This window comes from Poecilia reticulata, linkage group LG8, assembly GCF_000633615.1.
Source record: "Poecilia reticulata strain Guanapo linkage group LG8, Guppy_female_1.0+MT, whole genome shotgun sequence".
In the NCBI taxonomy this organism is placed as follows: Eukaryota; Metazoa; Chordata; class Actinopteri; order Cyprinodontiformes; family Poeciliidae; genus Poecilia; species Poecilia reticulata.
This window is the reverse complement of record NC_024338.1, coordinates 20937464-20951498: the sequence shown is the minus strand read 5'-3', so window position 1 is coordinate 20951498 and position 14035 is coordinate 20937464. Positions and strand designations below refer to the sequence as shown.

Here is a 14035-nt window from a genome sequence, read left to right as displayed (position 1 = left end):
GTGTGTGTGTGTGTGTGTGTGTGTGTGTGTGTGTGTGTGTGTGTGTGTGTGTGTGTGTGTGTGTGTGTGTGCGTGTGTGTGTGAGGTTGGTGCTGACTGGGTCTCATGGGATACTGGACAGAGACTTTCCACAATGGCACATTCCAAGTCTCCACTTCATTATGCTAAAGGTTCACCACCCTGGCCGGACAATGAGCTGGAGGCTCGGCCCCGCCCTGTCAGGGGTGGAGGAGGGAAGTGACTCGACCCTCACCCCGCAATGCTCTCAGCCGCTTTCTATTTAAATCCAGCGGCATATTCCTTTCAGATTTAGTTTTCATTATCAAGGTGGAAGAAATTATGGTGGATACATAGGTGAAAAGGAGGCTAGAAGGAGCCTCAGGTACAGATTTATAAGATTCAAGGTTTCCTCCAGAAAACCCGCTGAGCCTGGTGGTTGTGTGCCAGGGCAGTCATTCATCCAGCGTGTTTTTGAGTTAAAAAATGTTTAAAGTTGACAGGATATTTGAAAATATCACTTTATAATTATGTGTTACTGAAAGATTGGAAGATTTATACCTGAACATCAACTATAAAATCTTTAAAAAAAAAAAAAAAGGCTTAAATAAATAAGCAATGCTTAGTCTGGTGGAGGCACAAGTAAAGCCTGGTGGCCCGCCAGGCTTATAATGCACTGGGGTAAACCCTTAGATTGAAAATTCTTTCACGACTCTATTTAACATTATGACACAAAATCTGTATAAAGATCGATAACGTTAAGGAGAGGAGTGACAATAGCTGTTAACTATTTAGCTTTATCGGGTGTAGATGTTGGTAAGTCGATATGAAAAGCTGCTACGTCCAGCAACAAAAGCCTCCATAGCGAGCTTTTTTTCTGTCATTCATTAAATATTCATGGGCCGAGGTGTGATCATGTGTGTCCATGAGAGATTGAGGGGAGTCGCAGAAAACAGGTGAGAGTTATTTTTAGCTACTTTTATATAAGCGATTAGCAACTGTAGCATTTGTTCAAATGCTTTCTTTGAGTTAGAAATTTTCCCACGCCGAATTCCAGGATGAAAATGTTGTCATCTTGGAAATGAATGTTTTGAATATGTCCATTGCTTAGTAACTGGATGCAATACCCTGAAAGAGACAAAGCGTGCCGGGTTCAACACAGTAGACGAGATGCAACAACAATTCTTTTATCATCCCAAATCTGGGTGTTCAGAACTGTCTGAAAGTGTATTTTTGTCCCAGAACATCACTTATTGTCCCTCTCCAAAACATAACAATGACATCTACGTTCTGAGACTGTTCAGAATGGGATGTCGGCGCCAAGTACAACAAGAAAAGGTGATAAAAGAAAAGCTCCTACCATCCATCACTTCCAGGCCCAAACCGTCCCGCATACAAACAGAACAAATCTGAAACGATATGCAGTGCAGGCTCAGAAGTGATTGAGCACCAGAACCGAGCCATGAGCCGTGTAGCTTCCAGGTTCTGTGGTTTTAAAGCTGTCACAGTGAGGCCACGGAAACGGAGCGTGCCCAGTTCATGTCATCAGCTCTGCTTGTTTTCAACAAAACCTGATTGCTCAGCTTTTTTTACCAATGCCACCATTTCTATTCTTCATGTCATCCTTTATTTTATGAGAAATTTCATTATTTATTTATTTTTTTTGCATTCATCTGTTGTGTTGTCGGTGTTGCTTTTTTTGGTGTATGATTGGTTGACTGGATTTTAGACAATCCTGGGTAAATAAACGTAATAAAAAGAAATTTACCGGATGTTCCTTGTAACAAGTACCCATGGACTTTATTTAAAACTTCACCAAGTTTCAGCCACAAACTCCAATGTGTTTTATTGGGCTTTAATGTGGGACAGACCAAAATTTGCACACAATTGATGAGCAGAAGAAAATTTGATGTTTTTCCAAAGAGAAAAACTATAAAGGCGTCCATTTTTATTCATACTTCTTGAGTCAGGACTTTGTAAAAAGCAGCCATTTCCTCCTGTACCAACTCACATTTTTATAATTTCTTTGCAAAACAACTCAAGCTCAGTCACACTGGAGCAGGTTGGTAATTCATGTTCAGTCTGCTGGGCCACTCTAACACTGGCTGCATGTTTGTGATTGTCGTCCAACTGGAAGGTGAACCTCTTCCCCAGGATCAGCTCAGCTGCAGCCAACAGCAGGTTTCTTAAAAGGACTAGCAAGCATTTATCTCCATCCATCTTCCAATTTGCAGCTTTTAACAGCTATCCAGTCCTCCTTTATCCCAAAGCAAGAGCTGCGTTCACATTCTCGCCACAAAGTCGAGCCTGTTCCCAGTGCGTGTTGGACTCCATCAGGGCTTTGTTCCCCTCTCTCCTAGCCTCCCACCTGGTACAATGATCCAGCTTGAAACCCAGCCTTGCTCCCTCAACACACGCAAGAAGCACAAAAAATTTGTGCTATGCTTAAGGAAAGACCAAGATTTACATCGAGTCTGACCTTGAGGCTGTTACCTGCTCATGACAATCACAAGGACCACCAGGCTTCGCTTACGGCGTCCCGTGTCATGGAGCAACCACGGTGCCTGGCTGCATGTCACTTCAGCGGTTATTGTTGATGCTGATCAAAGAGGCCAGACTCATGTGAGAGACGTCTTGCTTCATTGGCACGACAAGGGAAATGGGGTCAAAGTCTGAACAGAGAGCTGACGGAGAAATGGCCGATAGCCAGTTGTCACTGACGATCTGCAGAAAGTGTGATTTCACAGCATGTCGGCTGTTCTGGATAAAGATGTGCCGCTGAAATGCACCGCTGCTGTGGTTTAACGGGAAAATTTGGAATGTCGCTTTGGATTAAATGCTCTTTCCTTGTTTATATTTTTTTTAAATAGATGCTCTCCTCTGACGTTTCTGCCTGTGGTTATTCGTTAAATTGGCCGAGCATTAGGGAAAACGTGAATTAAGTGGCTGGCTGAGTGGCAGGGCCACAGCAGCTGAATATCACACTCGGATTGCTCCCTCTGTGCCAGACACTGAGTGGTTTATGGCTCCAGCTCCCCTCCATTGAACAGCATCAGCACAACAAACTGGATAATGCAGAATGGCTGCTGGCTCAGGCGGTGGGTGATAAACATGAGGGGCATTTATTATGACATTTGCGACTCTCTGAAGATTCGTATCAGTCAAGCCTACTTGGAAGTCAGAGTTAAATATCTTGTTTAGAAGTGTGTGCGTGTTTGCAGCATCAGCTTGATTTTGGCCATTTTCTTTGGTGCAGGCTAAAATAGTTTTACAGATAATCCGATGGATTTCTAAAATATAATTAGCTATAATTAACTGAGCAGTGCCAGATGGCCACACAGGTTCTGGTTCTGCAGGAGGTTATTTCCTGTTAAAGTGAAGTTTTTACTCTCCGCTGTTGCCACATGCCTGGTCGGTGTGGAGAGATTGCTGTAAAGTCAACAACACAACGCAACGACATGCTTGTCCAGGAGGAGTGAATGACTCGGTGCAATCTGCTGGGTTTCCTTAGACAGAGAACTTTTTAAATCATTTGAAAAATAAACTGATCTTTAGTAATGGGAATTATTTGAAATATAATCATGACTGAACTGAAATTACTTTCGTGAAGACGACTGGTTGGGACTTGGTGTGTATACTGAATTGAATTAAACTGAATTATAATAAATTTCTCCTTTTAAATTTGACTATTCCAGCATTGGTTGTGTTTTTAATAACGCAATAAATAAAAACAACTAAACATGTTGGCATTTTACGTCACACTTTGAGTAAGTTTACATTATAAATTGAGCTGATATTACACTCTCAGGGCATATATGGTCTAGGCTTGTTACACCTGTGATTAACAAGGGTTAAAAAATTAAACGGGCTATGGGTTAAAAAAATTAACCCATTAATTTCCCCTGAACTTACACACCACCCCTGTTACATACAAGATTGTGCAACGTTTATATGCACAATAAACGTGCACATAAACTTAGCAAAAACTTATTTTTGCTAATCTTATGGTGCCACAGTGAGTTCCAGAAAGGAAGAACAATTAAAAAATGTCTTTATTTTTGTTTTACTTGTATAAATTAGGCTTTTAAGTTGAAATTAGGGACTTCTTGTTTCTCTGTAGCATAAACATGACCTGACACAGAGGCCTTAGCAACTCTTCAAAATGGGAAAGACGAGGGATCGTCATTTAGCTATGACGTCAAACATGCAGTGTGTGTTCAGTTCTTTGGATGAGAAAGCGGTTCATAAAAATATCGTTTGATAACAGGCAATATTCAGCACACACAAATAAGGAAGGAATATATACAATGAGAGTTTAAACTTAACTTTTGAATAAAAAACGGGAAGCAACACTAGATCTGACAATGTCGAAGGCGACCTTCTGGTCAGGGAAGTTCCTCTGATTTTACAGATGCTCCTTGCAGGCTTTCCCTGAAAGGAACTAGACATAATCACCCTTTCACTAATGATGTGTCATGGTTTAGCCACATAGGATAGTAAAGTGATTTATTGTCATAATATTGAACTTAATTGCCCTTATATTAAATGTATGTTCCATGATAAAACGGTAAGATTTTTGTAAAACTGCCCCACGAGTATAGATTCTTTCGGTGTGTGTGTGTGTGTGTGTGTGTGTGTGTGTGTGTGTGTGTGTGTGTGTGTGTGTGTTTACTAGTTGATTGTGCAATATAACTATGCTAGTCACATCTGCTGTTGCATCTGTTGTTCCTGTTAATTTCTTCTACGGTGTAGGAAATTATTTGACTTTAGTCGATCGGTTTGTGATAGAAAGCTTCATGGTTCAATCTGTAGTGAGTCCAAATAAAGAAAATGTTTGTTGCAAACCACAGAGCAATGATTGTTGACACGTGAGAGCACAGAGAATAAGTTTAAAATAAATTCTTTGTGTCTTTATGAGATTGGAAGCATACAAAATACAATAAAAGTCCTTTGTAGAATCTTAAAATGATAAAAAGCAAAGCCTATTGTAACTGTCTGACATTGTATACAAATGTTTTCCTTTTGCAAAAGAGCAAAAATAGAAGCTAATCCTCCCTTTCAGTTTCAGGCGCTGTTATGTCAAACCAAACTGTGATGTTTCCTTGTTATCAGAGCTTGAGGGAAGCCAGAACAGATCTGGAACACGATCACATCCAGCTGTGAAGTGAATCTTAAAAACAAAGCAGGAGCTAAAGCTCAAGATTTATTTCTACAAAAGTGTCACACACCTAAGGCAGAATATTTAAAACATGTAAAAATACAGTTCAAAAGGATCCAAAACCAGAAACGGATTCTTTGACTAAGAAAAATAAAAATAAAAAAGTGGTATTTTGAGGGTTTAAAATTTGCCAATTACAATGGAAAACCTTTGATGCCAAAACTGAATTATTTTAAACACCATCTTGCATCTCTGATCTGCCTTCAAAACGAACAAAACCCAGAATAGCTCACCCATCTCCAGTTTGTAGCAACTTTCAAACTGAAGAGTTTTAATGGGAGTGCTAGTTGGAAAAGATTAAGCATGATGCATTGCACTGATCTCCGATGGGAAGAGAAAAAAAAAAGTCCTAAATTGTACGTGATGTGTGATTATATTAATCTCACTTAGACATTAGATATGCTAATCTGCATGAAGACAAGTGGAAAGAGAAAGACGAAGCGTTTCAGGCATGCCACTGGACTCCTTGGCGCTCGGTGGGCGCCCCCAGCTGACGATGGGCATCCCTGCGACTTGGGACGGGACGCAGCTCAGCCTGGCAGGGACAACWGAGGACGGTCTGTGTCACGCAGGAGCGGAGGGTCGAGGAATCTCCACACGGCTCGGCAATCTGTGGAATCTGCTGAGCACATGCAACCCGGGACGGGAATTCAAGACGCTAACAAATGTGATTGTGCTTCAGCTGCTCGGTGCTTTAACGGTGCAACCACACTATGTCCAATATGGCAAAATGTTTCAGAGGAAACTAGTTTAAAAAGAAGTGTTTAATCWATCATGAAGGACTTTCTTCCCAGAACATAAATCATGCGAAAGAATATGATGAGGAAGGAAAAAGGACTGAATCCTCGACTTGTGTTACTTGCTCRGTTTGTTTGKTTGCCGCAAAGCCTACAGAGAGGCTGTGAAAATCCCTAATTTCCTTTTGTAGCATGACGCATGATAATCCAGCATCATCTCACAAGCGTGAAGCTCTTGATCTCTTGAGGAAGCTTAAAAAAATAATCCTCACCATCTTGTCCCGCTTATCGATATTTGCCGCAGTTTTACGAAAGATCAAAGTCAAATGGCGTCTTTATTAGAGATTGCGAAACGTTCCTTCCGGAAATGGGAAAAAAATAAAAATAAATGTTTATTGAAATGAACGCACGTTCAGGGACTCAAACTTTCCCTTTGGCAAGAGAGGAAGTGAAGAACAGGAACTGTTGACACATCTTTCCTCAATATGCTTCCGTCTGATGGCTCAACTTCCTAACATGAAAGAGAAATCACACAAAAACAAGCAGGAGCTTTGAAACCCAAACTGTACGCACACCGTCACGAGCAGACAGGGTTTCGCTGATTAGCACGTGCGGCTTGAGATGTCACTAGACTGTGAATCAAAGGAGTTTTTAACGTTGCACAAGAGATGGTGCTTTTCTGAGTTAAACATAGCTTGAAAATGGTGCAAAGTGCTCCTGCAGCATTGGGGGAATGGCAATAAGAGAGGAAACGATCCACTAATTTAGACCCACTGACGCAAAATGAAGCATAAAAAGCAGACTCCACCTTTTTGTCCCCTCTGTAATTTTACTTGCATCTTTGCAATTTAGAGCTCTCATAAGGCAATGCATGTTTGTTTGTTTTTTATGCAGCATTTAGTATATGCTAAGGTCTTTACAYAAAATCCAAGGAAAGAGATTAAAATTAAGATGATTTATATGMTMATTTAAAAGTCAACATTKTGGCCACTCATCACAAAGTAGCTCATTAATAAGACCCTGATATTACCAATATTTTTAGCCCCAATTTAAAGAAACTCCACATYATAGAAGTGTAATAAATCTGCTTACACGTTTTACTTCTGTATGCAAATCTTSGAAAAATCAACATTGAGTTAGGAATATATTTATTTTGTCATTAGGAAACACATTCAGGGATAAGATTCAGAATTATGCATCATTTTTGTTTAAAACCTGATTTATTTTCATCAATTCTTCCTTAGCTTGTGTCAAACAGATATTAAAGAAGAAAGCAAATGTGAAGAGATTCTCAACATGATTTTAGTAAATAGGAAAAAAAAAATGCTGACACTGATGGAATGCAATGCAATTCTATCACATTATCCATCTACCCTTCTGCAAATTATATTTGTTACGCTTGTTGTCACTGATGCAACAACATCCAGGGTGTACAAAACTATCTTTAGCATATTAGGAAGTAGTCMTGTTGGCATGAGTAGCAGTATTAAAACAGAGTTTGTATTTCCTTTTCCTAACTCTGAATTTCTGAATGGGTTTCTTTTCAACATCTTTGTATTTCATGTTGTCAGACGGGTCTTAATTTAAAACGTATTGATTTTACAGGTATGGCTTAGGTGAGGTTGGTGAAACTAAACCAAAAATGCTCACAGTTAATTTATGATTTAACATTGAGGGAAGCCACATTTTCACCCAGATAGTTTGGAGAGCTTTTTACCGAAATCATCATTTTTGAAACTTTTGTATTTACTCAGGTTATTCAAATATTTTGTGTGACATAAAAGCAAAAAGAGAAGAAATGGTGAAACCGCATTTTCACTGCACAGCGCAACAGTATGAAATACTGCTTTGTCGCTGCGATGTTGCGTTGGCAGAGACTACAGTGACGATCATAATGCCATGTAGTTTAATTTCAGTTCTCATTTCCGAGGCGACTTTTTTCTTAAATTAAGTCAATCTAACCTCAGAGGTTACGTTTCCAGTTTCTATCAGATGCTGGGTTCCTACAAAGGGTCACAGACGTTGCGACTCATTAATCACAAGAGTGGTGTGGCCTCTTTTTTTCCTCTGCAACGTGACTTATAAGAAATKAATTTCTCAGTTTAGCATCCTCYRSTGTAGAAACTGTGACRTATATCGGTTTATATATATTCTAACTGTTCCAGTTTATTCTTATGGTTTCTCTTTCTGCCAACACAGATCTTCCTCTAAACATTTTGACTTCTGTTAAACCTGGACATGAATTTCTCACTTTAGGCACTTTCTTCTGCAAAACCCCAGCAGTTTGGTGTAGGTTGTTGGGTAAGAACAGCTGGCTTACGTAACAGCGAAGTGACAAACAATCATTGCGAGATAAATTGTTGAGCCAGGCTGCATCAGGTGTTGAAATAAGTAAAGTTAATGGTTTTATGTGCTTTTAGTCGGGCATTGATTTCTCTTGAAAGCGTTTAATTGACTAAGGGAGGGAGCGTCAGGTCAGGTGTGACCACGGTGACAAAGGTCGCCTTGACTCTAGGATTTCGCTCGTTATTTTAGACCCGTCCTCTTTGATGACAAAACCATTCAACCCTCCCGGTTCTAAACTTAGAACCCGTTTCATCCCACCAGCGGAAGGGAGGCTCTGGGATCAGGCTGGAGGTTTTTTCCTGGATGACAATACAACTCCGACTCTCCCTGCCATCCCGGAGCAGGATTGGTCGAGACRGGGATGGGAGAGGCGTTCAGAGGTCAACACCCAGCTCCCATTGTCCTCCTCGGAGCCGCTCCGGAACCGGTCCCTTTTCCTCAGAGCCCACTTCGCAAATACTCCAGAAACCTTCCCAACAGACCTCCAATCAACAGACCCCCCTTTCCTTCCTGGCGAGCACTCGGAATCACGTGGGCCGAAAAAAAGCGCCGCTGAAGTTTACCCCTGATTGTTGAAAACACGGCACACAACACTGCAGCATGCCGGAGCAGCAGACACCTGCATGTTCGCCCTCGGCTTTATATTCATGGTAAACGAGTCACAGGAGCTCTCCGTCATCTTCGTGCCCCTTGTCCTCTCTGAACCGACACCCATGGTGGAGGTATTTAGTTGTTTTTTTTCCTCCCTAAGGGGCTGACCCGCCGCTTCGCTCCTGCCGCTCAGATCACTAACRTGTGTGTTTTGTCCTGCAGGARGAGCGCGCCGAGCTGCGGCCACGTCTCTGCGTGATCCAACGGGGGTCTAACGGATATGGCTTCAACCTGCACAGCGAGCGGGCGCGGCCGGGCCAGTACATCAGAGCGGTGGATGACGACTCTCCAGCTGAGGGGGCCGGCCTGCAGCCGAAGGACAGGATAGTAGAGGTAACGTTAAAGAGCTGGAGTCCTTTGAAGATCACACAGGACGGGAAAAGAGCACAGAGACACCATTAAAGCTCAGTCTAACTGGATCGGTCCTGTTACATTCATATAGAAATGAGCTCTTAAGAGCCACCTGCCAGAAAACATTCCCACAGGCGCATCCTGATTAGCCTTGCACACTTCCGCTGTCGTCAGCTCAGGGTTTCTTGGACGAAAATAGAGAAGAATGGCGCGTTGTGTAACCAGGCCTCACCTACAGTGTGGTTTAAGACTGAAAGCCTTTTATGTTCGCTGTTCTGGGCTTTTCTGTGATCCGCCGGCTTCACGTTTCAGGTATCAAGAGCGTAAGGACATGAATTCATGTTTGTTTGTTTGAACCAGTTTCAGTCGTTCTTGACTGCAGCCAAGATGAGCTTATTTTTAAAGAKTTCATTTGGAAATTTGAACGGGGTTTGCCAATATTGTAATGTGGAGCAGTGAGACGGAGGCTAATCTTCCTCAGTCACTGTTCAAAATGGGGGGGAAACATGAGAACATGCATTTAAAAAGGGCATAAACAGGTGAAATCATGTTTATAAAACCTGTATAAAGACACATGTCCTCTATGTTAGATTWGATTTTGGTCACAATAGGCAAAAGGATTTCCAAGTTCTAAATGTCAAAAATATTGTGGCTTCTATTTAAAGTCTTTCTTCAAATTCCAGAGTCAAAAATGTGTGATAGTCCAGATGAAGTTGTGACAGATTTGGCAATATATTTGAGTTAATTAGAGACGCATGTCCTGAACGTGGCTTCTTTGTTTTTATGGACATAAATAAATAAATCAGACAAGATATCAGGGAGAAAACTGTAAACTTCACCCCATGGGAGCAATTTTTAAAAAATGCCACATTCATTTGTTGTGTGTCGCAGAGAGGAACATGTTTAGGTGTAAAATATAAACAAAAAGCAGAAGACCGTGTAAAGATGCTGATTGATGCTGGTAATTTAGTGCATTATCTACAGTAAAATAAATYCTGTATGAGCCTGGACTGAAAGGCCACTTGGCACAGTAGAATCAATTACTAAAAAGATTGTCACTCCAAAGACCAACGCCTTAATTTTCAGAGATCCGTTCTGGTAAAACTATAATGAAAGCGTTTCAGTGGCAGACGTTAAAGCACGTTTAGASCAATCTTTGCTAAACCCTGATCTCAGCCCCATTGGAAATGTTTGTGCCGAGTTGAAMAGGAGAGCGWGGAACACAGCCTAAAAAAAYGTTCCCAGTTCCACCAGTTCTGTCAGGAGGAATGGGCCTGCAGTCTTGCAAACTAGTTTGAGAGGTGTGTGGGAGGATTCACAAAATGTTTGCCGACCAAATACCGTTTATAAACTTCAAACATTTTACAAAAAAAATAAATAAATAACAAAAAAACAAAGCAATAAAAGGTTTCTCTTTATGTTTAACAAAGACATAATTCAGGTAATCTTAAATGACCAACATGAGGGAATGTTTAGTCTGATTTAATGTCAGCCAATAAAAATGAAAATAATATTTTAGGTGTAGATATTAGGCTAATATCTAATGTACAAGTTTTAGACAACTGRAGGCATGACGGACGATGCTGGGCAAGGGGAGGTCAGAATAAAACGCACCGACRGAGAACTGCCACAACCTTTTCAAAATGAGATTAAGGTGTTTTTAGTGTTTCTTWAACCAGGACCAATAAATGCGGCTCTGTGGATGTGGTTCGCAGAAATTTGCATCTATAAGTCAATCTACGACCAAGATATCAGATACCCAACCGCAGTTTGCAAAAAATAKTTACTAGTAACTAGAAATAGCATTTTCAAACTGCATCTGCAGATGTAATGAAAAAATACAGTTTCCAAAACTAAGCAAATAAACTGCTCACCATAAGAATGATATGAAATTGTGGACGCTGAGAATCCGGAGTCAGACTAATAAATAACGACTGTAATGGAAATGTTGGAGGAAAAAAAACAAAACCTTCCTTTACGTCATGCATAAGAAACTTCCGGGCAAAGCAACAYAGAAACCAAATTTCATAACAAATCAGATGGCAGGAAAAGGGCCGGCTTGAGCTACAAGTTACAATACTGCAACAAAAACAATGTGGCCGTAGCTGCAGTACTTTAGCTGGAGCATATTCTGGTGCACTCCTCTTTGCAAAAAAAATTTTTTTTAAATAAGCAACAGTACAATTAAAGGTAATGAAAGGAAGAAGAGGGGGATGAAGCRGACTGCAGGATGTGCTTCAGTCTCGAGTTGGGTCTCCACTCCCTGAGAGGGCCCCAGACGGCCACGCCACCCACTGAGGACGGAGCGGACAGCCATTGTTGCTGCAGTTACTGGCCGAGCTGCTATTGTCCAGCTTCCTCTGTAAGGATTGGGCTTAAGTCTTGGAGGTCCACCCAGTGACCTAAACACACTCAAGCGCGCGCGCGCGCGCGCACACACACACACACACACACACACACACACACACACACACACACACACAGATGGCTTGAGACATTTCTCACATGCTTTCCCATGGAGATTTAAACAGAAAAATAATCATTTGATCTGAAAGCTGGCCCATGATGGATCGAGCCGTTCTTAAGGGACGATAGTCTCTGAAAAGACTGTAAATACATGGAAGAATGTGCACCATCTTTTTTTGTGTATGTTTGTGTGGACACAGGACTTCCTGTTTGATACTGTTGAGAAAAGAAGACAGCGATAAACCACATGCCAGCAAACATACAGGGAAAAAAATCTATGCCTGGTTAAAGTAAAAGGATTTTTTTTTATCATCTTCTTCAGGTGAACAGCGTCTCCGTGGAGGGGAAGACGCATTCAGAGGTGGTCGGCGCCATCAAAGCGGGCGGAGACGTGACCCGGCTGCTCGTGGTGGACCCCGACACCGACGCCTTCTTCAAGAGATGCAGGGTGACCCCCACCTCCGAGCACTTAACTGGTGAGAAGACTGCTTCACCACCACCACCATTACTCCCATCAGCAGCAATTGTGAGGCAGTGATTGATTGAATGACTGCAATTATCTCGTAATGTTTCTCTCCAGGTTCATYGTCAGTCACCGGCTGTATTTATAGCCACTTCACTGCCTCCCCTGTTGTTCCTTGGCTCTCTTCTGCTATATATTTTTTTATTTTCTTTACAAGCCTCGCTCTCTCTCCCTATATCTCTCTCTCTCTCTTTCTCTTTCTCTTTCTCTTTGTTGAGGATCACAGACACTAAACCACTTCCTGCCCCCACCACCTAATGTTGTTGCCCTGCAGGGAAAGTTAATCTTTTCAGCATAAATACATCAGAACAGACGGATCAGAGAGGAGCCGGCTTGTTTACTTTTGAGGGCAAAGAGATTTTCTGAAATTGAGCCTAACGGTGCAAATAAACACCAAAATACATATATGTATAAAACAAAAACTACATTTGAATAATCTCACAGAATTTTCTCAAATGTGATTATTTTAATCTGAGGATGCATCTCAGAGTGCAGGTGAAGGTCACAAACCACTTCATTTTACTTTGCCCTTTTTATCTCAAGAAGAGGTTTGTTGTGAGTTGTTGTTTTTTTCTAATAAAGCCACTAGAGGGAGCTGTAGTAAAGTTCTTTTTTCTGACAAAAGCCTCTCCCAGAAAACACAAGATTGCTCCTTAGACAGTCAACACTGTCTAAGACAGTCAACACTGTCTAAGACAGTCAACACTGTGGCCTTCAGTTTTTAATAAGGACCTTGAGAACCATTTTGCCAAAAGGTTACTTTCATAAACATGAGCGTCTCTGCACCCAGGCAGAGACGTTTAAATAGGAAAAAAAAGGCAACAGTAGAGGAACTCTGTGTCTCAACTCAAGGCTTTTATTTTGCATCCAAAACAAGTTTTCATTTTAGTCTCCTTATATCAAACGTATAAGGTTACTTGGTCCAGTGATTCCTCAGTCAATGATAAGTCAGGTAAATTGAGTCGGCAGAGAAATTGCATAGTTTGAWCAGTTTGAGCCTCAGCTAAGCCTCTTGGGACTTTGAGGATTAATATTTAGAACCAGACAGGTTCCTTTTAATTTTTTCTGTGTTTGTGGGTCTACTTTTATTGGCCAAAGTCAGACAAATTGTACAAATTATGGGATATTTTACCACAGAAGCACAACATTGTGCGGACTTAGTATGGTACACAAGTTGTGTGGTTTCCTGCGGGTTTTAGATGTAGGGCACCTGAATGGAGCGAATGGTTTGTTATCAGGCCTCTGCAGAGCTAAAGTGACATCCTGAGGAGATAATCAGTCTGTCTGAATGAGGTGTGTTGAAGCAAGGACACATTGTAAACCTCGGGGACTGGAGCTGTAACCTAAAACTGAAAAAAAAGTGTCAGATTTTTTTGTATGGTCTATTTTCTTGTTCCTGACATGTTTTTATGGTTGTTTGCTGTTAAACTCGTGAACCTTCAGGCTGTCAAAGATACAATTTAGTGGTGCTGTGCAATGACAATAAAGTATAAAGTTATGTAGCATTGCCCCTCCCTCMCCTWTTGCTGCAAACTGCTGATCAGATGGCTGAAAAAAGACTAAATAGCCTGTTTGGGAATATTTCAGGCTCTGGAAGCTGKTGTGCCAAGCAGCCAGTAGCAGCATTGCTATCRGAGCAGATAGCCCCACTAATTACCCATGTTGTCGAACTTATTCTACTCAAAGTGCAGAACGGTAAAAAGATGTTGGCTTAAAACTAATTAAAAAAACAACAACTTCTACCTG

General features: G+C 41.3%; 1 protein-coding gene across 1 annotated transcript in view; it reads left to right on the top strand.

The window, feature by feature from the left end:
- Positions 1-14029, top strand: part of LOC103469117 (Na(+)/H(+) exchange regulatory cofactor NHE-RF1-like) — a 23724-nt gene extending 9695 nt beyond the window's left edge. Inside the window, exons 2-3 of the mRNA XM_008416629.2 lie at positions 9112-9282; positions 12089-14029. Of these exons, the coding sequence (XP_008414851.1) occupies positions 9112-9282; positions 12089-12304 (387 nt within the window). The 3' untranslated portion in view covers positions 12305-14029. The remainder of the gene's footprint in view (positions 1-9111; positions 9283-12088) is intronic.
- The last annotated feature ends 6 nt before the right edge of the window (positions 14030-14035 follow it).